This window comes from Lathyrus oleraceus, chromosome 3 (assembly GCF_024323335.1).
Source record: "Lathyrus oleraceus cultivar Zhongwan6 chromosome 3, CAAS_Psat_ZW6_1.0, whole genome shotgun sequence".
In the NCBI taxonomy this organism is placed as follows: Eukaryota; Viridiplantae; Streptophyta; class Magnoliopsida; order Fabales; family Fabaceae; genus Lathyrus; species Lathyrus oleraceus.
Genome location: NC_066581.1, coordinates 82,687,364 through 82,713,408, shown reverse-complemented (window position 1 = coordinate 82,713,408; position 26,045 = coordinate 82,687,364). Strand labels below are relative to the sequence as shown.

Here is a 26,045-nt window from a genome sequence, read left to right as displayed (position 1 = left end):
TACCTTGATTTAATTCACCAGTTTCGTAACCTTGTGAAGAAATAAGTTATGCTTTCATTATCTTCCATCTGAAGCAATTGATGCGTTCTTTTGTGAGTTTATAACCTCACATCTTTCACCTTCTTCGCGCCTCCAAACGATTTCCCCAGAATTTCCTATGCTTTTTTCACTGACTCTGCATCACTAACCTTTTCAAAGTTATTTGCATCAACACATTGATGGATTATAAAGAGAGCTTTATGATCTTTTTTCTTCAATTCTTTATGTGCAGCCTTTTCTTGATCTGCCACGTCTTCTACAAGCGTTGCGACTCCTTCCTTCACAAGATCCCAAAGATCTTGATAACAAAACACAACCTTTATCTGCTTGCACCAATTCTCATAATTGTTGTTCTTGAGAATTAGAAGATTTGCTGGAAAATATCCGTTTGGATGATTCGTTGCCATGGTGATTTTCTTCCCACGAATCGATTAACCGAAACTCTTGATACCAGATATTGGAAATCCCCCAAAATCTATGGAGAATTTCAATCAATCTTGATGAACAAGATTGTTATTATCCATACAATAGAAATGAAAAGAAAAGAACAATAGAGAAAGAAAGAGTGTAAAGAACGATGAAGGGGAAAATAATTAGAATTCTGTAGAGTTTCTCTCTGCCCACAAACTGTGGAAAACTTCTTATTCACTTTGTAACTGCAAAATACTGTGAATTTCAAGTGTTATGAAAACTCTATTCACTTCATTACAAAAATAAGGGTTTCTTCTTCTATTTATAGATTTAGGTTAACTTGACCCTCAAGCCAAAGCCCAAAACTATAAAAGCCCAAAATAGGTAACACTACTAAAATAGCCATAATTCGAAATCCTGTGTGAAGCAACATGCTTTGACACTTCGACACACTAACACAACTCAACAAACTAGGTGGTTCGACACTTCCTTACTCTGTCGAGCAACCTGCTTCGACACAAGAAATTACAATTTAACAATGGTAAAATAATTACCATTATGGTATGCAATCTTTTCGTTCTTATATACATGCACAATGCTAGTGCTTAATAGATATCTTAGTGGATGTTATTACTGTTGCATCTTATATTTTGCCATCTATTTATTATAGTGATATGTGTCTGATTAGTACTTCAAGTGGAATTTCCTGTTTTATGTGCATTTGTATTTACTAAACTGCCTTTAACAAGGATAAGAGAGTTAGTATGGTGGATATTAAGTGTTTATTTGGATGAGCTTTGTCCAGCATGATTCTGAATTAAATTGAGTTTGAATAACTAATTTGGTTGATATTGAGTTTGAAGGGAAATGATTCATGTTTGGATGTTTTTCCTTTGAATTTTGAAAACTAGATTGATGAAAAATAGTGTAAACTTTTAAGTCCAGCACGATATGACTCATAGTCAAACCAAGGTTTGATGGAAAAATAAATTTTACTTGATACCGATGAAACATATGTAGTCTTGCTAAAATCACATTTGATGGTAGTCAAAATCAGTTCTCATGGTTTCAGTCACACACCAAGTGTTAACAAATTATTTCTGTCATTCAATTAAAGGAACTGTTATTTCTGCAGGCTTTCATCTCATGTTGCGTTAAGTTTTATCTTTTTAGTGAAGGAGAAGCTTTTTAGCCATTGTGTTACGTGATAGATTGGAGAAGACTTTTGCTGCAATTAGATTTTGTACGCGGTAGATTGGTGAACACTTTTGTTGTAATTCGGCAGCAAAATGAGGATGCTTTGAAGAATCATAATGATATAATGAAGGACAGTGTTGGTGATGATGGTAAATTAGAACATAGTGTATAGTGTATTACATTATGCAAAGTCTCATATTGTGTTGGTGATGATGGTAAATTAGAACACAGTGTGTAGTGTATTCCATTATGCAAAGTCTCATATTGCGTTGGTGATGATGGTAAATTAGAATACAGTGTATAGTGTATTCCATTATGCAAAGTCTCATATTGTTTTTTTTATTATGGGAGGGTTTATAACGCTGGATCAAATATAATGTATTGAAGAATGAAAGTGTCTAGAATTAAGCATATCTTATGATGAAATGGATTTTAGGTCTTGGATACTTTTTTAAAATTTTAATTAATTAAATATTAATTTTAATTATTAATTACTTAAAAAATTATTTAAATTATTAAATTAGTTAAAAATATTATTAAATATTAAAATATCCTAGTCATCAATTACAGATAATTAAAAATACGCCGAAATAATGAGAATCAAAAATGCATTTACGCCTATTATTTTTTATACATTATTATAAAAAAAATTAAAAATTTAAACTCTGAGTTTATTTTAGTCCTTTAAGTCAAAAAAGTATCATTTTGAATATTATTCGTTTAAAATGATCACATTATTCTTTTTTATTTATTAGTGACGAATTTAGGAATATTTTCTTGCAGGTTTTTATGTCGTTAATTAAATAAAAATAATAATATAAAGATTTAATTGAAATACACTGACAGTGTAAAATGATTTTACAACATCAGTTAATCATAGACGTTGGATATTAAAACAAGTTTGACTTTTATTTTTAAAACCTATAAAATAATGCAAACGGATGTTGGTGATTAATCGATTATGTAAAACTTTTTACACTGATAGTATATAGTAATTAATCTCATAATATAATACTTTTTTAATTTAAAGAATAAAAAGAAATTCAAAATTAATCTTAAAATACAAAACATATTTCGTCTAAAAAATAATAGGATAACTCATTGAAATTATAAACTTTTACATTATATATATATATATATATATATATATATATATATATATATATATATATATATATATATATATATATATATATATATATATATATATATATATATATATATATATATATATATATATATATATATATATATATATATATATATATAAAGTTTTAAAATATATAAAAGAATTATATAGTCAATGAATGGTATAATTTATATGCTCTTTATTAAAAAAAAAAGAATGTCTCATTTAATTCAGTCTAAATGGTCAATAATGCTGATATAAGATAATACCAAAATTACTCTAAAATCCATCGTAAACGATGTCGTTGGTTGGAACAAACATCTAGTTTCTTCACAGACCTCGCAAGGGCATTTCAGGAATTAAGAAAAAAAGAATACTACAGTTTAATATTGCTTGTCTTTGAATTCAGTGAATATAAAAGGTACGCTCCTAAAAACGCAAACGCAAACTGCTTCTTCTCTCAAACTATGCTTCACCTTCTTCTCACTTCTCTCTGACACACTCACAAAATTCCTCACCAACATTCTTCCTTGCTTCTCTTATGTACGTACACTTGCTCAATTCTTGATTCTTCATTTTTAATTTCGTATTTTTTATACACTCTTATATGCTGCAATAGATTGAGGTTTATGTTTTGTTGTTGATTGTGATATAGTTCAATTTTTTTGTTTATCGGTTGATCAACTCAACGATGATGAGAATGTTTTTTGGTTGTAGAATTCTTATACAAATTCATAATGACCGTTAATCCCTAATAAATATGAATATTCATGTTCGATCTCAATTGTTGTTTTCGTGATTGATTATGAATTTTCTACTTCGTGCCTTTAGGTGTGATGTGAGTACTAACTAATCGTGTTTAATTGTGACTGTGTGCTGCAGCGTTTCGTTCCGTTTCATTGGATAAGTCTCAACTCATCGACGATCGACCATGGCATGGTATTTTATTTACACTCTCTAACTGAATTTCATTTTACGCCCTAAATTATATTATCTTGCCTCTGATTTCAAAATACTTTCTTTCAAATAGTATGCTCATTTGCTGATCATCTCTATCATAACAGGATCCGAACAAGTATGGGGAGAAGAAGAGTCGATGGGGATCAACACAAAGACAGACTGAGTGACTTACCAGAATGTATTATCCTTCATATTTTGTCATTTTTGAGCACGCCACATGCGGTTCGAACTTGTGTTTTGTCCACCAAATGGAAACATCTCTGGAAACGTATTCCAACTCTTAATTTGAATTCATTTCAATTTAGGACGTTGAAGATATTTTCAGTATTCATGTCTAAGGTTTTGTCTCTCCGTGATCCCTCAACTGCACTACATACATTTAATATTAGTCGTCGTTGTGATATTGAGCCTCGACTCCTTAAAAAGTTTTTAAACTATGTTTATTTCCATAACACCCATCTTCAAGAATTAGTAATCTCTTTACATGGTGATATTGGTCTCATTTTCAGCTGTGTTTCTTCATGTCGGGCACTTACATCTCTTAAGCTTTCAGTTGGCCCTACATGGAGGGATCCTAAGAAAACATTATGTTCCCAAATCTTTGAATTTGCCTTTACTGACAAGCTTGAATCTAGAAGATTTTCCCTTTTGCGGTGATGAAAGCGGTTGTGCTGAGCCCTTTTTGGAGTTTACCAAGTTGAATAGTTTGGTCATTTGTTCTTGTAAGGTAATCGATGCATAAATCCTCAACATATCAAGCGAGACACTTGTCAATTTAGATATGCAACATAATTCATCTCTCTTTGCCAAAATCAAGCTATATGCTCCAAGTCTTTGTGCCTTTAACTATACCGGTAGCCACCATATTCACAAGATATGTAGGAGTGGACTTTCTTCTATTAAACAAGTAAATATCGAATCAATACGATTTCAGCTTCGCAGGAGGATGCTTTGGTTCTATTTAGCTGGCTGCTAGACTTTGCAAATATATAGTCATTGACCGTCACTTCAACAGCTCTTCAGGTACCTATCATATTTTCAGACTTTATTTTTACGTTTCTTAGGATTATTTTTTATGGTTTTTTAGTATTGTTAAAATTCAAATGACTTGCCCAAAGTTGATCCTAATTAACTCTCGTTTATTAGATTCTCTCCTTAATTCCTGATTTATTCGAGGTTAAGCTCCGTTCTTTGCATAAGTTGAAGTCATTGAAAGTAGACCTGGTACGAATTTATGAAGGATCTTTATTACTATTAAGGAAAGAAGCCATGTTAAAGAAATCTGTTGCCAAGTCACCTAAAGAAGGTGCGGAGTTAAGAAAGGCATTTAAAACATGTTTCGAACCACCAGCCATACCTGATGGAATGGTTGACTTCTTGCGACAAAACTCGCCGTTGGCTGAAGTTAACCTCACAACAAAGTATCTAAGTTCTTTTAATCTGAAGCAGGTAGTTATTTTAAAATTATAAGTGAGCCGAGTGTGGTAATTGTTTTATAAGAATCTAAGGTTAGATAGTTTTCTAATATGTGTTGTAATTGTTTTTAGGAAAGAGGTCCAAAGAAAGAGTTAAAGGTTGCTGGACATGGTCTGAAGCTGACATATAGGGTTCCACTGGCTCTTCCACAACAGGTGGAGAGTTGGGTATCTAGATCTGGTTTATCTTCACTTCAGAGAACTAGTCTGAACAAGATAGGCACAAATCTTGTCTCTGCATTTGTGGAAAGATGGTATCTATAGACATCTTCATTTCACATGTCGTTTGGTGAAATGAGCATTACTTTGGATGACGTCTCATGTCTGCTTCACTTACCCATCAGGGGTATCTTCTGGAGTCCTCAAGATGTCACGAAAGAGGTAGCTGTTGAACTTGTTGTTGACTACTTAAGAGTGTCACAGGGTGAGGTACAATCACATGTTCGTAGCTGTAGGGGTTCGTATTATAAGTTGGAGTGGTTATACGATTTATTCGTACATCATAGAGTTGCTTCCAGCTGGGCATATTCGACCAAGCATATCTGTTGATGTTGGTGGGTTCCACCATTTTTGCCGATAAGACCTTTACACTTGTCGAGGCACGATACCTCCTATTGTTTACGGACTTAGATAGATGTTCGGGATATAGTTGGGGAGCAGCTGCACTAGTTACCCTATACAGATATCTTGGAGATGCGTCCATGTTCAGTTGCAAACAGCTCGGTGGATATCCTACTCTCCTATAGGTATATAACACATAAAAATATTGAAAATAACACATAAAAAATACATAGAAAAAATGTCACATATAAAAATAACACATAAAAAATTATAACACGTACCGATTAGTCGTTGTGTTACCTAAATGTAGCACTCGATTAATCCATGCTCCAACAAATCTATGTCTATGTGGAGTCAACCATGTGTCTTTCACATAATTAATAAATCCACTATAACCAACACATGCTTGCTCAAGTTGATGCAACCGTTGACCATACTCAACCTCATCACTAGCCCAAACAACTTCCATCCATAATGTGTATATCGTCTTTTGCAGGTCATTCACCACATGTTGTTTGCATTTGGCACCAACGTTTTTGTTAATGTGAAATTTACATAGCAAATTAATCGACCTGAGAAACACAATTTCAATTGCTTTCATCAAAGCAAGATCTCTATCTGTCAAAATCACTTGTGGACACAAGTCTTTCTTCACAAACAACTCTTTTAGTTTCTCTAATACCCAACAAAAATTCTCTGTCTGCTCAGACTCCATATACGCAAATGCAACAGTAAAAGTCAACTCGGTTGATGTCATGCCAACAATTTCAAACAAAGGTTGTCTATATTTGTCTGTCTTGTAGGTGCTATCCATAACTAACACAATCGGAAAAATATTCAACAACTTAACTGAATCAGGATGGGCCCGAAATATCTCTCTCACAACTTCCGAGTCATCCTTTTTTCTACTCCAATACACATAGCATGCATCCTCAATAAGCTTAAACAAATGTTGTATCTCACTTCTAGAACCTCTTATCTCTTTTTGTATCACACTCTTATGCTTGTATACTTGCGTAATCCGAGTGACATTCTCAAGATCTCTGTCCTACAAGGAAAGCAATATGTGTTACGTGGTAGATGTCTCTTTGTTAAATCAGCAACATGTTGCTTCTCATATGTGGTCAACCTACCAATAAAGGAATGACCTTCTAATCTCTTAGGTAAACCATGATTATGTAACCCATATTTTACATCAATCTTCCAACCAGACCCATCTTTCGCCGGGGTCGACCTGATTTTAAATGGGCATCCACATTTCTTGGACGCACTTTGGGTTCCACTACCAATACTCTTGTGTTTCCCACCTTTATCATAACCAAATATTAATTTGTTACTTCTCCCTCTCTTCCCTGTTTCAGTATCTGAACGACTGGTAATAACAGTTACTTTATTATCGATTCCAACCTCTTTAATCCATCTGATCACCTCTTCTCGTGTACCAAATCTTTTTGTCGTTATAAACACATCAGAAGTATCTACACATATTTGGGGAAGATTTTTCATTCCTGCACAACAAAAAAAATTTTAAAAAAATTAAAACAAAAAAACAAAAAAAAATGCAAACCGGAAGTCTTCAAAAAAGAGTTCCGGAATACATAAAACACAAACCGAAAGACTTCTGCAAAGAGTTCCGGTATGTGTCACTTTGTTTACCGGAACTCTTTCAAGAAGTGTTCCGGAACGTGTCTTTTTTATTAAAGAACCGGAACTCTTTATTGAAGTCTTCTGGTTCACTACTTGGTGTGTTCCGGATGTCTTTGGTGAAGTCTTCCGGTTTGGAAAAAATACATACCGGAAGTCTTTTTCCAGGAGTTCTGGTGCGAGGATGGAATGTGTAATTTTTAGAAGTTTCAATTGAATGGTAAAAATGAAATGGTAAATTGGTTAAAACCAGTTAAGGGTAAAATTGGTATTTTTGAAAAATTGTAGGGGTATGAGGCTAAACGTAGGGGTACGGAGTAAAATTTTCATGTTATCATTGCTTAAGAACTAATCACAACAAACAATACCTAAAAATCAAGTATCAAAACATTCAATATCAAATAATAGAGTTATAAATTTGAATAAAAGTGATATGAAATTTTATTTCCAAAGAACACAAATTAAACAAAACTAACTAAATTCGAGTGAGGGTTTAAGAAAAATAATTATAAGTCAAAGGACATACCACAAAGATCTTGACATGACGGCGTGTGGCAAGCGGAAGGGAACACCGATTCTAATTGGATTGAAACCTAAAATAATGGGATTACATTTGTGATTATTCAAAACTGATTTACAAAAAGTTTTTTTATCCTGAACACTTTTTGAGAGAATTTTTCAAATCAAATAAGGTACAAAATCAGATTTTTCTAAATTTTAGCGAAAATTTAAATTATTTATTTATTATGTATATAAAATTTAAATTATTTATTTATCGTGTATATAGTTTTTTATCCTGACCTCTTGCCATTTATCCTCATAATCAGAACATCACCAACACCTTAAGCTGCTAGAGTGTTGTCATTTGCAAATTTCACCATGTTCTTCATTGAGGGTTTTATGTTGACAAACTAATATTTTCTTCCAGACATGTGTGATGAGCATCTTGAATCCAATTACCACTGGTCCTTGAATCTCTCTTTTTCTCTTGTTATAATCATCAACAACGTCTCTTCTTCTTCATGTTTTTCCAGCTTTGTATAAGTTTCTTGATTCTTCTGCTTTTCTGGATAATCACTAGAGTAGTGACCATATCTTTGACAATTGTAACACTGAATGTGACTCTTGTCTGGCTTTTGACCACCACCTCTTCCTCTGCCTGCAACACCGCCTCTTTGGTTGCCTTGGTTCTAGGGTTTTCTCTTATTCGACCAGTTTCCTTCTTGCTGATTTTGACCAGTCGAATTGTTGTAACCTCCTCTGCCTTTGTTTCCATTCTAACTTCCTTTGCCTTTTCTTTCTTTTGTTGATTGAGCCTGCAAAACCATATCACTCTTCGACTTTCCTGCAGCTCTTTCGGCCATTCTTTGTTCATGAGATTCAAGCGTCCCTTGAAGCTCTTCCTTTGTCAATTTTGACAAATATTTCGACTCTTCTATGGCTACTACCACGTGGTCGAACTTTGGAGCCAACGACCTCAAGATCTTTCCAACAATAGATCTTGATGTCAACACTTCTCCACATACCTTGATTTAATTCACCAGTTTCGTAACCTTGTGAAGAAATAAGTTATGCTTTCATTATCTTTCATCTGAAGCAATTGATGCGTTCTTTTGTGAGTTTATAACCTCACATCTTTCACCTTCTTCGCGCCTCCAAACGATTTCCCCAGAATTTCCTATGCTTTTTTCACTGACTCTGCATCACTAACCTTTTCAAAGTTATTTGCATCAACACATTGATGGATTATAAAGAGAGCTTTATAATCTTTTTTCTTCAATTCTTTATGTGCAGCCTTTTCTTGATCTGCCACGTCTTCTACAAGCGTTGCGACTCCTTCCTTCACAAGATCCCAAAGATCTTGATAACAACACACAACCTTTATCTGCTTGCACCAATTCTCATAATTGTTGTTCTTGAGAATCAGAAGATTTGCTGGAAAATGTCCGTTTGGATGATTCGTTGGCATGGTGATTTTCTTCCCACGAATCGATTAACCGAAACTCTTGATACCAGATATTGGAAATCCCCCAAAATCTATGGAGAATTTCAATCAATCTTGATGAACAAGATTGTTATTATCCATACAATAGAAATGAAAAGAAAAGAACAATGGAGAAAGAAAGAGTGTAAAGAACGATGAAGGGGAAAAGAATTAGAATTCTGTAGAGTTTCTCTCTGCCCACAAACTGTGGAAAACTTCTTATTCACTTTGTAACTGCAAAATACTGTGAATTTCAAGTGTTATGAAAACTCTATTCACTTCATTACAAAAATAAGGGTTTCTTCTTCTATTTATAGATTTAGGTTAACTTGACCCTCAAGCCAAAGCCCAAAACTATAAAAGCCCAAAATAGGTAACACTACTAAAATAGCCATAATTCGAAATCCTGTGTGAAGCAACATGCTTTGACACTTCGACACACTAACACAACTCAACAAACTAGGTGGTTCGACACTTCCTTACTCTGTCGAGCAACCTGCTTCGACACAAGAAATTACAATTTAACAATGGTAAAGTAATTACCATTATGGTATGCAATCTTTTCATTCTTATATACATGCACAATGCTAGTGCTTAATAGATATCTTAGTGGATGTTATTACTGTTGCATCTTATATTTTGCCATCTATTTATTATAGTGATATGTGTCTGATTAGTACTTCAAGTGGAATTTCCTGTTTTATGTGCATTTGTATTTACTAAACTGCCTTTAACAAGGATAAGAGAGTTAGTATGGTGGATATTAAGTGTTTATTTGGATGAGCTTTGTCCAGCATGATTCTGAATTAAATTGAGTTTGAATAACTAATTTGGTTGATATTGAGTTTGAAGGGAAATGATTCATGTTTGGATGTTTTTCCTTTGAATTTTGAAAACTAGATTGATGAAAAATAGTGTAAACTTTTAAGTCCAGCACGATATGACTCATAGTCAAACCAAGGTTTGATGGAAAAATAAATTTTACTTGATACCGATGAAACATATGTAGTCTTGCTAAAATCACATTTGATGGTAGTCAAAATCAGTTCTCATGGTTTCAGTCACACACCAAGTGTTAACAAATTATTTCTGTCATTCAATTAAAGGAACTGTTATTTCTGCAGGCTTTCATCTCATGTTGCGTTAAGTTTTATCTTTTTAGTGAAGGAGAAGCTTTTTAGCCATTGTGTTACGTGATAGATTGGAGAAGACTTTTGTTGCAATTAGATTTTATACGCGGTAGATTGGTGAACACTTTTGTTGTAATTCGGCAGCAAAATGAGGATGCTTTGAAGAATCATAATGATATAATGAAGGACAATGTTGGTGATGATGGTAAATTAGAACATAGTGTATAGTGTATTACATTATGCAAAGTCTCATATTGTGTTGGTGATGATGGTAAATTAGAACACAGTGTATAGTGTATTCCATTATGCAAAGTCTCATATTGCGTTGGTGATGATGGTAAATTAGAACACAGTGTATAGTGTATTCCATTATGCAAAGTCTCATATTGTTTTTTTTATTATGGGAGGGTTTATAACGCTGGATCAAATATAATGTATTGAAGAATGAAAGTGTCTAGAATTAAGCATATCTTATGATGAAATGGATTTTAGGTCTTGGATACTTTTTTAAAATTTTAATTAATTAAATATTAATTTTAATTATTAATTACTTAAAAAATTATTTAAATTATTAAATTAGTTAAAAATATTATTAAATATTAAAATATCCTAGTCATCAATTACAGATAATTAAAAATACGCCGAAATAATTAGAATCAAAAATGCATTTAAGCCTATTATTTTTTATACATTATTATAAAAAAAAAAATTAAAAATTTAAACTCTGAGTTTATTTTAGTCCTTTAAGTTCAAAAAGTATCATTTTGAATATTAATCGTTTAAAATGATCACATTATTCTTTTTTATTTATTAGTGACGAATTTAGGAATATTTTCTTGCAGGTTTTTATGTCGTTAATTAAATAAAAATAATAATATAAAGATTTAATTGAAATACACTGATAGTGTAAAATGATTTTACAACATCAGTTAATCATAGACGTTGGATATTAAAACAAGTTTGACTTTTATTTTTAAAACCTATAAAATAATGCAAACGGATGATGGTGATGAATCGATTATGTAAAACTTTTTACACTGATAGTATATAGTAATTAATCTCATAATATAATACTTTTTTAATTTAAAGAATAAAAAGAAATTCAAAATTAATCTTAAAATACAAAACATATTTCGTCTAAAAAATAATAGGATAACTCATTGAAATTATAAACTTTTACATTATATATATATATATATATATATATATATATATATATATATATATATATATATATATATATATATATATATTTATATATATATATATATATATATATATATAAATATATATATATATATATATATATATATATATATATATATATAATATATATATATATATATATATATATATAATATATATATATATATATATATAAAGTTTTAAAATATATAAAAGAATTATATAGTCAATGAATGGTATATATTTATATGCTCTTTATTAAAAAAAAAGAATGTCTCATTTAATTCAGTCTAAATGGTCAATAATGCTGATATAAGATAATACCAAAATTACTCTAAAATCCATCGTAAACGATGTCGTTGGTTGGAACAAACATCTAGTTTCTTCACAGACCTTGCAAGGGCATTTCAGGAATTAAGAAAAAAAGAATACTACAGTTTAATATTGCTTGTCTTTGAATTCAGTGAATATAAAAGGTACGCTCCTAAAAACGCAAACGCAAACTGCTTCTTCTCTCAAACTATGCTTCACCTTCTTCTCACTTCTCTCTGACACACTCACAAAATTCCTCACCAACATTCTTCCTTGCTTCTCTTATGTACGTACACTTGTTCAATTCTTGATTCTTCATTTTTAATTTTGTATTTTTTATACACTCTTATATGTTGCAATAGATTGAGGTTTATGTTTTGTTGTTGATTGTGATATAGTTCAATTTTTTTTGTTTATCGGTTGATCAACTCAACGATGATGAGAATGTTTTTTGGTTGTAGAATTCTTATACAAATTCATAATGACCGTTAATCCCTAATAAATATGAATATTCATGTTCGATCTCAATTGTTGTTTTCGTGATTGATTATGAATTTTCTACTTCGTGCCTTTAGGTGTGATGTGAGTACTAACTAATCGTGTTTAATTGTGACGGTGTGCTGCAGCGTTCCGTTCCGTTTCATTGGATAAGTCTCAACTCATCGACGATCGACCATGACATGGTATTTTATTTACACTCTCTAACTGAATTTCATTTTACGCCCTAAATTATATTATCTTGCCTCTGATTTCAAAATACTTTCTTTCAAATAGTATGCTCATTTGCTGATCATCTCTATCATAACAGGATCCGAACAAGTATGGGGAGAAGAAGAGTCGATGGGGATCAACACAAAGACAGACTGAGTGACTTACCAGAATGTATTATCCTTCATATTTTGTCATTTTTGAGCACGCCACATGCGGTTCGAACTTGTGTTTTGTCCACCAAATGGAAACATCTCTGGAAACGTATTCCAACTCTTAATTTGAATTCATTTTAATTTAGGACGTTGAAGATATTTTCAGTATTCATGTCTAAGGTTTTGTCTCTCCGTGATCCCTCAACTGCACTACATACATTTAATATTAGTCGTCGTTGTGATATTGAGCCTCGACTCCTTAAAAAGTTTTTAAACTATATTTATTTCCATAACACCCATCTTCAAGAATTAGTAATCTCTTTACATGGTGATATTGGTCTCATTTTCAGCTGTGTTTCTTCATGTCGGGCACTTACATCTCTTAAGCTTTCAGTTGGCCCTACATGGAGGGATCCTAAGAAAACATTATGTTCCCAAATCTTTGAATTTGCCTTTACTGACAAGCTTGAATCTAGAAGATTTTGTCTTTTGCGGTGATGAAAGCGGTTGTGCTGAGCCATTTTTGGAGTTTACCAAGTTGAATAGTTTGGTCATTTGTTCTTGTAAGGTAATCGATGCATAAATCCTCAACATATCAAGCGAGACACTTGTCAATTTAGATATGCAACATAATTCATCTCTCTTTGCCAAAATCAAGCTATATGCTCCAAGTCTTTGTGCCTTTAACTATACCGGTAGCCACCATATTCACAAGATATGTAGGAGTGGACTTTCTTCTATTAAACAAGTAAATATCGAATCAATACGATTTTCAGCTTCGCAGGAGGATGCTTTGGTTCTATTTAGCTGGCTGCTAGACTTTGCAAATATAGAGACATTGACCGTCACTTCAACAGCTCTTCAGGTACCTATCATGTTTTCAGACTTTATTTTTACGTTTCTTAGGATTATTTTTTATGGTTTTTTAGTATTGTTAAAATTCAAATGACTTGCCCAAAGTTGATCCTAATTAACTCTCATTTATTAGATTCTCTCCTTAATTCCTGATTTATTCGAGGTTAAGCTCCGTTCTTTGCATAAGTTGAAGTCATTGAAAGTAGACCTGGTACGAATCTATGAAGGATCTTTATTACTATTAATGAAAGAAGCCATGTTAAAGAAATCTGCTGCCAAGTCACCTAAAGAAGGTGCGAAGTTAAGAAAGGCATTTGAAACATGTTTCGAACCACCTGTCATACCTGATGGAATGGTTGACTTCTTGCGACAAAACTCGTCGTTGGCTGAAGTTAACCTCACAACAAAGTATCCGAGTTCTTTTAATCTGAAGCAGGTAGTTATTTTAAAATTATAAGTGAGCCGAGTGTGGTAATTGTTTTATAAGAATCTAAGGTTAGATAGTTTTCTAATATGTGTTTTAATTGTTTTTAGGAAAGAGGTCCAAAGAAAGAGTTAAAGGTTGCTGGACATGGTCTGAAGCTGACATATAGGGTTCCACTGGCTCTTCCACAACAGGTGGAGAGTTGGGTATCTAGATCTGGTTTATCTTCACTTCAGAGAACTAGTCTGAACAAGATAGGCACAAATCTTGTCTCTGCATTTGTGGAAAGATGGTATCTATAGACATCTTCATTTCACATGCCGTTTGGTGAAATGAGCATTACTTTGGATGACGTCTCATGTCTGCTTCACTTGCCCATCAGGGGTATCTTCTGGAGTCCTCAAGATGTCACGAAAGAGGTAGCTGTTGAACTTGTTGTTGACTACTTAAGAGTGTCACAGGGTGAGGTACAATCACATGTTCGTAGCTGTAGGGGTTCGTATTATAAGTTGGAGTGGTTATACGATTTATTCGTACATCATAGAGCTGCTTCCAGCTGGGCATATTCGACCAGAGCATATCTGTTGATGTTGGTGGGTTCCACCATTTTTGCTGATAAGACCTTTACACTTGTCGAGGCACGATACCTCCTATTGTTTACGGACTTAGATAGATGTTCGAGATATAGTTGGGGAGCAGCTGCACTAGTTACCCTATACCGATATCTTGGAGATGCGTCCATGTTCAGTTGCAAACAGCTCGGTGGATATCCTACTCTCCTATAGGTATATAACACATAAAAATATTGAAAATAACACATAAAAAATACATAGAAAAAATGTCACATATAAAAATAACACATAAAAAATTATAACACGTACCGATTTTAGTCGTTGTGTTACCTAAATGTAGCACTCGATTAATCCATGTTCCAACAAATCTATGTCTATGTGGAGTCAACCATGTGTCTTTCACATAATTAATAAATCCACTATAATCAACACATGCTTGCTCAAGTTGATGCAACTGTTGACCATACTCAACCTCATCACTAGCCCAAACAACTTCCATCCATAATGTGTATATCGTCTTTTGCAGGTCATTCACCACATGTTGTTTGCATTTGGCACCAACGTTTTTGTTAATGTGAAATTTACATAGCAAATTAATCGACCTGAGAAACACAATTTCAATTGCTTTCATCAAAGCAAGATCTCTATTTGTCAAAATCACTTGTGGACACAAGTCTTTCTTCACAAACAACTCTTTTAGTTTCTCTAATACCCAACAAAAATTCTCTGTCTGCTCAGACTCCATATACGCAAATGCAACAGCAAAAGTCAACTCGGTTGATGTCATGCCAACAATTTCAAACAAAGGTTGTCTATATTTGTCTGTCTTGTAGGTGCTATCCATAACTAACACAATCGGAAAAATATTCAACAACTTAACTGAATCAGGATGGGCCCAAAATATCTCTCTCACAACTTCCGAGTCATCCTTTTTTCTACTCCAATACACATAACATGCATCCTCAATAAGTTTAAACAAATGTTGTATCTCACTTCTAGAACCTCTTATCTCTTTTTGTATCATACTCTTATGCTTGTATACTTGCGTAATCTGAGTGACATTCTCAAGATCTCGGTCCTACAAGGAAAGCAATATGTGTTTAGGTGGTAGATGTCTCTTTGTTAAATCAGCAACATGTTGCTTCTCATATGTGGTCAATCTACCAATAAAAGAATGACCTTCTAATCTATTAGGTAAACCATGATTATGTAACCCATATTTTACATCAATCTTCCAACCAGACCCATCTTTCGTCGGGGTCGACTTGATTTTAAATGGGCATCCACATTTCTTGGACGCACTTTGGGTTCCACTACCAATACTCTTGTGTTTCCCACCTTTATCATAACCAAATATTAATTTGTTACTTCTTCCTCTCTTCCCTGTTTCAGTATCTGAACGACTGATAATAACAGTTACTTTATTATCGATTCCAACCTCTTTAATCCATCTGATCACCTCTTCTCGTGTACCAAATCTTTTTGTCGTTATAAACGCATCAGAAGTATCTACACATATTTGGGGAAGATTTTTCATTCCTGCACAACAAAAAAATTAAAACAAAATTAAAACAAAAAAACAAAAAAAAATGCAAACCGGAAGTCTTCAAAAAAGAGTTCCGGAATACATAAAACACAAACCGAAAGACTTCTTCAAAGAGTTCCGGTATGTGTCACTTTATTTACCGGAACTCTTTCAAGAAGTGTTCCGGAACGTGTCTTTTTTATTAAAGAACCGGAACTCTTTATTGAAGTCTTCTGGTTCACTACTTGGTGTGTTCCGGATGTCTTTGGTGAAGTCTTCCGGTTTGGAAAAAATACATACCGGAAGTCTTTTTCCAGGAGTTCCGGTGCGAGGATGAAATGTGTAATTTTTAGAAGTTTCAATTGAATGGTAAAAATGAAATGGTAAATTGGTTAAAACCAGTTAAGGGTAAAATTGGTATTTTTGAAAAATTGTAGGGGTATGAGGCTAAACGTAAGGGTACGGAGTAAAATTTTCATGTTATCATTGCTTAAGAACTAATCACAACAAACAATACCTAAAAGTCAAGTATCAAAACATTCAATATCAAATAATAGAGTTATAAATTTGAATAAAAGTGATATGAAATTTTATTTCCAAAGAACACAAATTAAACAAAACTAACTAAATTCGAGTGAGGGTTTAAGAAAAATAATTATAAGTCAAAGGACATACCACAAAGATCTTGACATGACGGCGTGTGGCAAGCGGAAGGGAACACCGATTCTAATTGGATTGAAACCTAAAATAAAGGGATTACATTTGTGATTATTCAAAACTGATTTACAAAAAGTTTTTTATCCTGAACACTTTTTGAGAGAATTTTTCAAATCAAATAAGGTACAAAATCAGACTTTTCTAAATTTTAGCGAAAATTTAAATTATTTATTTATTGTGTATATAAATTTTAAATTATTTATTTATCGTGTATATAGTTTTTTATCCTGACCTCTTGCCATCTTTCCTCATAATCAGAACATCACCAACACCTTAAGCTGCTAGAGTGTTGTCATTTGCAAATTTCACCATGTTCTTCATTGAGGGTTTTATGTTGACAAACTAATATTTTCTTCCAGACATGTGTGATGAGCATCTTGAATCCAATTACCACTGGTCCTTGAATCTCTCTTTTTCTCTTGTTATAATCATCAACAACGTCTCTTCTTCTTCATGTTTTGCCAGCTTTGCATAAGTTTCTTGATTCTTCTACTTTTCTGGATAATCACTAGAGTAGTGACCATACCTTTGACAATTGTAACACTGAATGTGACTCTTGTCTGGCTTTTGACCACCACCTCTTCCTTTTGTCCAGAACGTGTCTTTTTTATTAAAGAACTGGAACTCTTTATTGAAGTCTTCTGATTCACTACTTGGTGTGTTCCGGATGTCTTTGGTGAAGTCTTCTGATTTGGAAAAAATACATACCGGAAGTCTTTTTCCAGAAGTTCCGGTGCGAGGATGGAATGTGTAATTTTTGGAAGTTTCAACTAAATGGTAAAAATGAAATGGTAAATTGGTTAAAACCAATTAAGGGTAAAATTGATATTTTTGAAAAATTGTAGGGATATGAGGCTAAACGTAGAGGTACGAAGTAAAATTTTCCAATATTATGTGTTTTTGGCCCAAACTCATATTATGTGTTAATTCTAATACATTTGATTTTATATTATTGTTCATTTTTACAAATAAATTACTCATTTCAACATTAGAATTGCATCTAAATATATTCTATATCATATTAAATAAATCTGCTTTGCTACTGCATTTCATACACTATATCGTATACACCGTGTATAATTATAAAGTATAATGCTCTTGCACGCAAACCAAAATATAAATAATTATTAAAAAATAAAATATGTAGATTTCATGTATACTATTAAAGGTGTAAGAAATCGTGTCAAGATTTCATGTATACTATTAAAGTGTAAGAAATCGTGTCAAGATTTTTTTTCTCTAAATAAATTGATATTATGAGCACATAAATATCCTATTAATTAATATATGATAAAGATATTTTAATAAAATTAATTTTTCTTTTATTTATATATTATTTTAAATATATGTGAAATAATTAATTAAATTAATTAATTATTTTAATGCTTATAATATTTAGTTTTTCTAAAAAGGTTAATTATTTAGGGATGAAAGTGAAAATTAACGTTGACTTATTTAACTCTATGTACTAGGTGAAAGTTAACTATTGTATCATACTGTTACCTGTCCATGAGAAATGCAATCTTTTTTCTTAAAAACGGTAGTTTTAAAGGAAAAAAAAACTTTTACATCCAATCAGGATAACAATTAGGTCAAATGTACCCATAAAAAATGGATTCCGATAAATAGGATAAATTCAAAATGAATTTGGATAAATATTCACTAAAATGAGAATATAAAAATCTTAGTATCCAATCCGTCTCATATGCATACAATATATATTTATATACTATTATATTTATAAAAAATGTTTATTAACTTTTTTTAAAAAAATATCATTATAAAATATCACATATTTTAATATATATTTATTTATTTTATAATTTGAATTATTAAATTATTTTAAAATTTTTAATATTTAATAATTGATAGATTTATTTTTATTAAAAATATGAATAATAATTACGGATATGAAAATTTAGATCCCTACAAAGTACGAATACATTGACACTCATGTAGATACGAATCATATGGAAATATTTTTGAAACGCGGGTATGAAGATTGATATTATAATTTTCTGTCATTCCATCCGATCAAATTTTTGTTTCATATTTAGATTTAAAAAAAAAAATCCTCTTTATAACCGAACCAATTTAAAGATCCGAATTTATGTTAGCAAATATTTTGGGCTTTAGTTATAAGGGCCCATGATTGGAACTTGGAAGCATGGGCCGTATTTATCCACCAGAAATCATAAAACCCTACCCTTTACCCTTTCAGTTCTTACTCAGAGAATAGAGGATAACCCCACCGCCGCTCCAATTTCTCTCCGTCGCGCCAAATTCTGTTCGTCACCATGGCTACCACCAACCCAGCCCCGCCACGACAACTCTCCCAGAAAGAAGCCGACATCCAGATGATGTTAGCCGCCGATGTCCATCTCGGTACAAAGAATTGTGATTTCCAAATGGAGAGATATATTTTCAAGCGCCGCAATGACGGTAACACTTCAAACCCTAGAAAATGAAATTGAAATTTCACTAGTCTAAAAATTATGAGTTGATTTTGGGTGTGAATTTGTTTAGGTATTTACATTATTAATCTCGGAAAGACATGGGAAAAGCTTCAACTTGCAGCTAGGGTTATTGTTGCAACTGAAAACCCTCAGGACATAATTGTTCAATCTGCTAGACCTTATGGACAGAGAGCTGTTCTCAAATTTGCTCAGTATACTGGTGCTCATGCTATTGCTGGTAGACACACTCCTGGTACATTCACCAATCAGCTTCAAACTTCATTCAGTGAGCCTCGGCTTCTCATTCTCACTGACCCAAGAACCGATCACCAGGTTTCACCATTACCCGTCTTGTTATTTTATTCATATATCATGTACGGTATATTTGTGTTTGTGTAATTCTATTTAGGATTTGTTGGGATGCAGCCAATCAAGGAAGCTGCTCTTGGAAATATTCCCACAATTGCTTTTTGTGACACTGATTCTCCCATGAGATATGTTGATATTGGAATTCCTGCCAACAACAAGGGAAAGCATAGCATAGGTTGTCTCTTTTGGCTTTTGGCTAGGATGGTGTTGCAGATGCGTGGTACTATTCGCCCTGGCCTTAAGTGGGATGTCATGGTAAACTTTTTTTGTAATTCTTAATTGATATTGTATGTGTAGTCTATTTTCTGTAATTGATAAAGTATTTGCAGTCTTCGTGTTAGATTCTGCAATGTGAAGTAAATTGAAAGAGTATGTGTAGTCCTGATTTAGATTCTGCAATGTGAAGTAAATGATGGTGTATGTGTAGTCCCCTGTGAGATTCTGCAACTTGAAGTAAATGTTAGTGTGTATCTGTAGTCCTGTGTTAGATTCTGCAATGTGAAGTAAAAGTGTATGTCTAGTCCTGTGTTAGATTCTGCAATGTTAAGTAAATGATAGTGTATGTGTAGTCCTGTATTAGATTCTGCAATGTGAAGTAAAAGTGTATGTCTAGTCCTGTGTTAGATTCTGCAATGTGAAGTAAATTGATAGTGTATGTGTAGTCTTGTGTTAGATTCTACACGCGGCCATGCAATTGTGCCTTCTCTTGTATTGGTAGGTTCACAACTAGTACATTGTTTCTAACTAAGGCTTTCATTAATGCAGGTGGATCTATTCTTCTACAGAGAACCAGAAGAGGCCAAGGAGCAAGAAGAAGATGAAGTTCTTGCTCCAGATTATGCCATTGCCGATTTCAATGCAGCTTCTATTCCCAATGACGGACAATGGCCTGCTGCCATTGATCAACCATGGAACGATGCCGCTCCACAACCCATTCCAGCAGTTCCTGCTGTAAACTGGACAGCCCCAGAAGCTGGTACGCAATTCTATACTGTTTAAAATTTTTGTAGAGTAAATAGATTATTTTGGATCAACCCTTCAGAGTTGATCACAAATTTTCTTTAGGTGGCCGTCATTGGTATTTGCTAATCTTTTTCTTACTTCACTATGCCAATGTTTGTTTCTTAACTTTGTTCATCCTCCATTCAAGATTTGTCAAGGGATCAAATTATGTAGCAAGTGTGGTTGATTTAAGGTTTTTTAGAATATATTCTTGTTTTGTTGATAAAGAGTTATCTTGCAGTTGCAGGGGACTGGGGTGAAGCTGTTCCTCCACCACAACAAACAGCTGCTCCCGTAGTTGAATCTATCCAAGCAACTGGCTGGGAATAAGCTAGTGGGTTTTTTTATCATACAAGGTCCCATCACACAGTTTATATTTATCTCCTGATCAGTTTTTTGGGTAGCTGAGGAACTTTCTCTCACTTTGCTTTTGGTAAGACATGAGTGGTAGAAATTTTATACCACCTGAGATATTTAGTTAATTTGTACTTTTTTTTACTGTTGAGGCAGTTTTAAATTTATTTTCAATGAATGTGTTTGTGATTTTTGCCTCCTTGTTCTTGGTCTCCGGTTTGCTATAGTTTATCTATTAAATATTTGTCTAATAAATATCTGCATGAATATCGCACAGACGACTGTCAGATAACTACTGTGTCTGGATACACATTGTTACTTTTAAGTTGAATGATGTTCCTATATTTGAATCTGAAAACATGGGAGATAATCGATTAGTACTGTATGTTCCTATTTTTGAATCTGAAAACTTGGGAGTTAATTGATAAGCATTGTCACGTTTAAGTGTGTGGATACACATTGTCACGTTTAAGTTGAATGATGTTCCTATTTTTGAATCTGAAAACTTGGGAGTTAATCGATTCATGATGAATATTTTGACATGGCATAGCACAATTAGTGGTGTGACCACCAAATACCAATGAAATCTTATAGGAAGAACAACATACATGAGGCTCAGGCTCAGGCTGTGGAACTGGAGAATCTTATTGGAACTGGAGAATTCAACTTAAAATAAAAACAATTAGGTCAATATAAGATAGAGGAATAGATTCCCTTAGTGATTGTTTGCACTGCCCAGTCCAACAGAGTCTCTGCCTAATACTGTCACAGTCGCTCCTCATCTGGTCCAATGTCTTTTGGGATGTACAAAACTCTGAATCTTGATTGATTTTTAAAATAATGTGATATCAAGGCTGAAAAACATATTTAAGAATATTGAAACACATGATTTTTTTTGATCAAATAATATGCTTAGTTTGAATGTAAGTTTGTCCTTCCTAACCTTAATTTTGCCTTTAGTTGTGATGTTTCTGATCAATTTAATGTGTTTCAATGTGTTTTTGTCCTTTCATAATATGCATGATTCTTGCACGAAAGAATAGCAATTTAATTGTCACAATACACGACGAAATCGTTTTGTAAAACTCCAAGCTCATTGACTATACCCCTTGGACCTAATGTTTTTTTATACCATCAATAATACCAATAATACCAATATAACTAATCTTTCTTTACAAATAAAAAACTAAGCTTTTGTGATTGATAGAGCCACCATATGTTTGAGTGACGCCTACCAGCTTACTATTTTCCAAATATTGCTAACACCCAACAGCTTTTGGCATAGCTATCCTGAGTTATACGCATACATTGATATCCAAATGGTGATTTACTTGCCAACAATTTATTAAGCTCTTCAACACCAACCGTGTTTTTACTTGCAATCAACATATCATCCAGATATATTTGTAATCTTTTAAGCTCTTTGGCCCGTGTGTTTTAGTTTTAAAAAAATGTTTTTTTTATATTTTTAAAAATGAATTTTTATAATTATTTTTTTAAATCGAAGGATTAATTTTAATGTTTTATAATATAAATATTGAAGATCAAAACATAGTTGAAATCGTAATTTTTTTAAAAGTTGTATTTTGAAAATAATTTTATGCTTTAAAACTAAGTGCTTTTTTAAAATTTTGATATTTAAAAAAAAATTCAATAAAATTATTAAATATTTAAAATAGAGATTAATTGAAATACACCGTGGCTATAATGTAATACAAACGGGTGAAACTTTTTACACTGACAGTGTATATTAATTAATCCCTTTAAAATAATATTTTAAAAATAATTATTCAAATCAAAATTTTATTTGAAATTTTTATGAAAAAATTTTAAAAAATTTTTTATTCAAATTTTTGTTATACTATAAATATTATTAAAAAAAAAGTCAAAACAAACGGGTCATAGAACTCATAAAACATATTTATTATTTTCCAACTTCTTATAATAAATAATGTTGCCATGATTACCTGTTTCTACTTGATGCTTAAAAGAGAATAAGGAGTAATATGGGAATGTGAATGATTTTGAATAAGGAGTAATGTCTTCGACTCTGCATCAGAGGGTATCAGAGCTATTACAAGGCTGAGATCAGTAGAGTCGGCAAAGAGGACTTTGATAGGAACTTGACGAAGATTCCTCCATGCTACGCAACAAAGGATGTATATACCCCTAAAAATGATGCTACCTATTTTCTGAACCGGCATACAAACTATACGTTCATTTTGGTTAAATAGCGGGTGGAAAGTCAAGTTGTCGAAGAAGGGAGTTTGCAACCCACAAGGTAGACAATAGTCGATGAAAATGAATGTTGAGTCAAATTCATTGGCTAGGATTTCAGCTTACATGGCTGAAAATAGAATAAACTCGGCCCTAGAGGTTGAAGCTTTCCAAAATATGGCTCTTGAAACCAATGTTGAAAACTCTGATAATCTTAGAGGTGGCCTAAATGGCCAGACATCAACTTCAAAAAGCCGAAGGCTTGATGCTTATATGACAACAAGCCTTTGGAGTTTAAAAAAGACCCATTTTAATCCAATAAGAAAATACAGGCCCAAGACCCCCTAGAAGAGGTAGAATTGGGTGATGGAGCAGTAAAGAGACCAACTTATATCAATGTTAAAGTTAAACCATGCATGAAGAAGAAGGTGGTCGAACTGCTCAAAGAATTCAAAGACTGTTTCGCTTGGGACTACAACGAAATTCCAAGACTGAGTCGAGATATGGTGGAGTTAAAGTTGCCAATTCGACATGGTAAGAAGCCGGTGAAACAACTGCCAAGAAGGTTCGCACCATAGATTATGTTGAAGTTCAAAGAGGAGATCGAAAGGTTGCTCAGAAGTAAGTTCATAAGAAAGGCTAAGTATGTCGAATGGTTAGCTAATATTGTTCCGGTTATTAAGAAGAATGGAACTCTTAGAGTTTGCATAGATTTTATGGATCTAAATAGTGCTACACTTAAAGACGAATACCCAATGCATGTGGCAGAAATGCTGGTAGATTCAGTCGTAGGTCATGAGTACTTAAGTATGTTAGATGGGTATTTTGGCTATAACCAGATCTTGATTGCTGAAGAAGATGTACCTAAGATAACATTTCAATGTCCAGGTGCATCGAGAACTTACGAGTGAGTAGTAATGTCCTTTGGTTTGAAAAACGTTGGGGCAACCTATTAGAGAGCCATGAATTCTATGTTTCATGACTTCATCGATACTTTCATGCAAGTATATATTGATGATATAGTCATTAAATCCTCATCAGAAAATGGCCACTTAGGTCATCTTCGACAGTCCTTTCAAAGGATGAGAAAATATGGATTAAAAATGAATTCATTAAAGTGTGCTTTTTGTATTCATGCAGGAGAGTTCTTGGGTTTCATGGTGCCCAAGAAAGGCATAGAGATCAATCAAAACAAGACAAAAGTAATTATGGATCTCAAGCTCCTTCGACAAAGAAGCAATTTCAGTATTTGTTGGAGAATATAAATTTCCTAAGAAGATTCATCTCCAACTTGAGTGGCAAGACTCAATCGTTCTCGCCATTACTTTGACTCAAGAAAGAGAGTGACTTTGTTTGGGGGAGCGAGCAACATGAGGATTTTGACAACATTAAATAATATCCAGTGAAGCCTCCAATCTTGTTACCTCCAAGTAGAAATAAAAGTATGAAATTGTGCATAGTTGCGTCAGATTCGACCATAGGAAGTATGTTAGCTCAAGAGGATGAAAGTGGCGGCAAAAAATCCATTTTACCTCAGTCGAATCTTGATTGATGTAGAGACTAGGTATAACACAATTGAAAAATTATGTTTGTGCTTATACTTCTCATGTACAAAACTTAAGCATTATATAAAACCAGTTGATATTTTACTCTCTCATTTTAATGTCATTAAACATATGTTATCGAAGCCTAAATTACATAGTCGAATAGGAAAATAGGCTTTAGCACTCACTGAATATTCATTGACCTTTTGTCATTTTGAAAGCAGTAAAAGGTCAAATTGTCGCAGACTTCATTTTCGATCACTCGGTGGTCGAGGCAATAGAAGGATATGTAGGTGCCAAGCCTCAGAAACTATACTCCAACATTTCCAAGAATATAGGTGGAGTTGGAGTTGAAGTGTTCATAATTTCACCAGAGGACATACCAACCAAGTTCAAGTTTAGAATCGAAGGTTTTTGTTCGAACAAAGAGGCTGAATATGAAGCCCTCACCAGAAAAATCTGATTTTTTTGAAGATTTTAAGACTTACGAAGTTTTGGCCATTGACTTAATGTCATATAATGATTAGCGAAAACCCATTATCGAATATTTGGGAAATGCAACAGGAGTGATTGATCGTAAGGTTAAATACATAGCCATAAGTTATGTAACTATGGGGAATGAGTTGTTTAAGAAAACTCCTGAAGGAATTCTTCTTAAGTGCTTTGGCAAGAGTGAAGCATATTTATCAATCTCTGAGGTACATAGACGATCGGGTGGCTCTCATCAGGCAGATCATAAAATGAAATGATTGTTATTTCAACTCGGGATGTATTGGCCAATTATGTTGAAAGATTGCATAGATTTTGCCAAAGGCTGTCAAGAATGCCAAAAACATTCAGGTATTCAACATGTGCCTGCAAGTGAACACTCAATAGTCAAGCCATGGCCTTTTAGAAGATGGGCTTTAGACATTATTGCGAAATCAAGCCATCATCGTCAAAAGGGCGTATGTGCATCTTGGTAGGGATATATTATTTTACTAAGTGGATAGAAGCTATCCATTTGTCTAATGTCGACCAAGAAGAAGTGATCAGTTTCATCCAAAATCATATTATATATAGAATCGGAATACCCGAGACTATCGCAACTGATTGAGGCTCATTTTTTACAACGCGGAAA

The 26,045-nt window shown here is 33.1% G+C and overlaps 1 protein-coding gene and 1 pseudogene across 1 annotated transcript; both read left to right on the top strand.

Moving 5' to 3' along the window:
* The first annotated feature begins 12,848 nt into the window (after nucleotides 1-12,848).
* Nucleotides 12,849-16,736, top strand: LOC127129798 (putative F-box/FBD/LRR-repeat protein At1g78760; annotated as a pseudogene).
* A 2,439-nt stretch (nucleotides 16,737-19,175) lies between these two features.
* Nucleotides 19,176-21,361, top strand: LOC127125477 (40S ribosomal protein SA). Its single transcript, XM_051054260.1, has 5 exons — nucleotides 19,176-19,425; nucleotides 19,510-19,772; nucleotides 19,866-20,063; nucleotides 20,574-20,784; nucleotides 21,052-21,361. Exons 1-5 carry the CDS (start codon nucleotides 19,281-19,283, stop codon nucleotides 21,138-21,140), a joined length of 906 nt encoding a protein of 301 aa, XP_050910217.1. The 5' UTR covers nucleotides 19,176-19,280; the 3' UTR covers nucleotides 21,141-21,361.
* The last annotated feature ends 4,684 nt before the right edge of the window (nucleotides 21,362-26,045 follow it).

What these genes read in the sequence shown, in the direction of transcription:
- LOC127125477 (XM_051054260.1), top strand. Translation starts at nt 19,281, where the DNA reads ATGGCTACCACCAACCCAGCCCCGCCACGACAACTCTCCCAGAAAGAA. An exon ending in ACCCAAGAACCGATCACCAG is followed by an intron (nt 19,773 to 19,865) that starts GTTTCACCATTA and finishes GTTGGGATGCAG; the next exon opens with CCAATCAAGGAAGCTGCTCT. An exon ending in GCCTTAAGTGGGATGTCATG is followed by an intron (nt 20,064 to 20,573) that starts GTAAACTTTTTT and finishes TCATTAATGCAG; the next exon opens with GTGGATCTATTCTTCTACAG.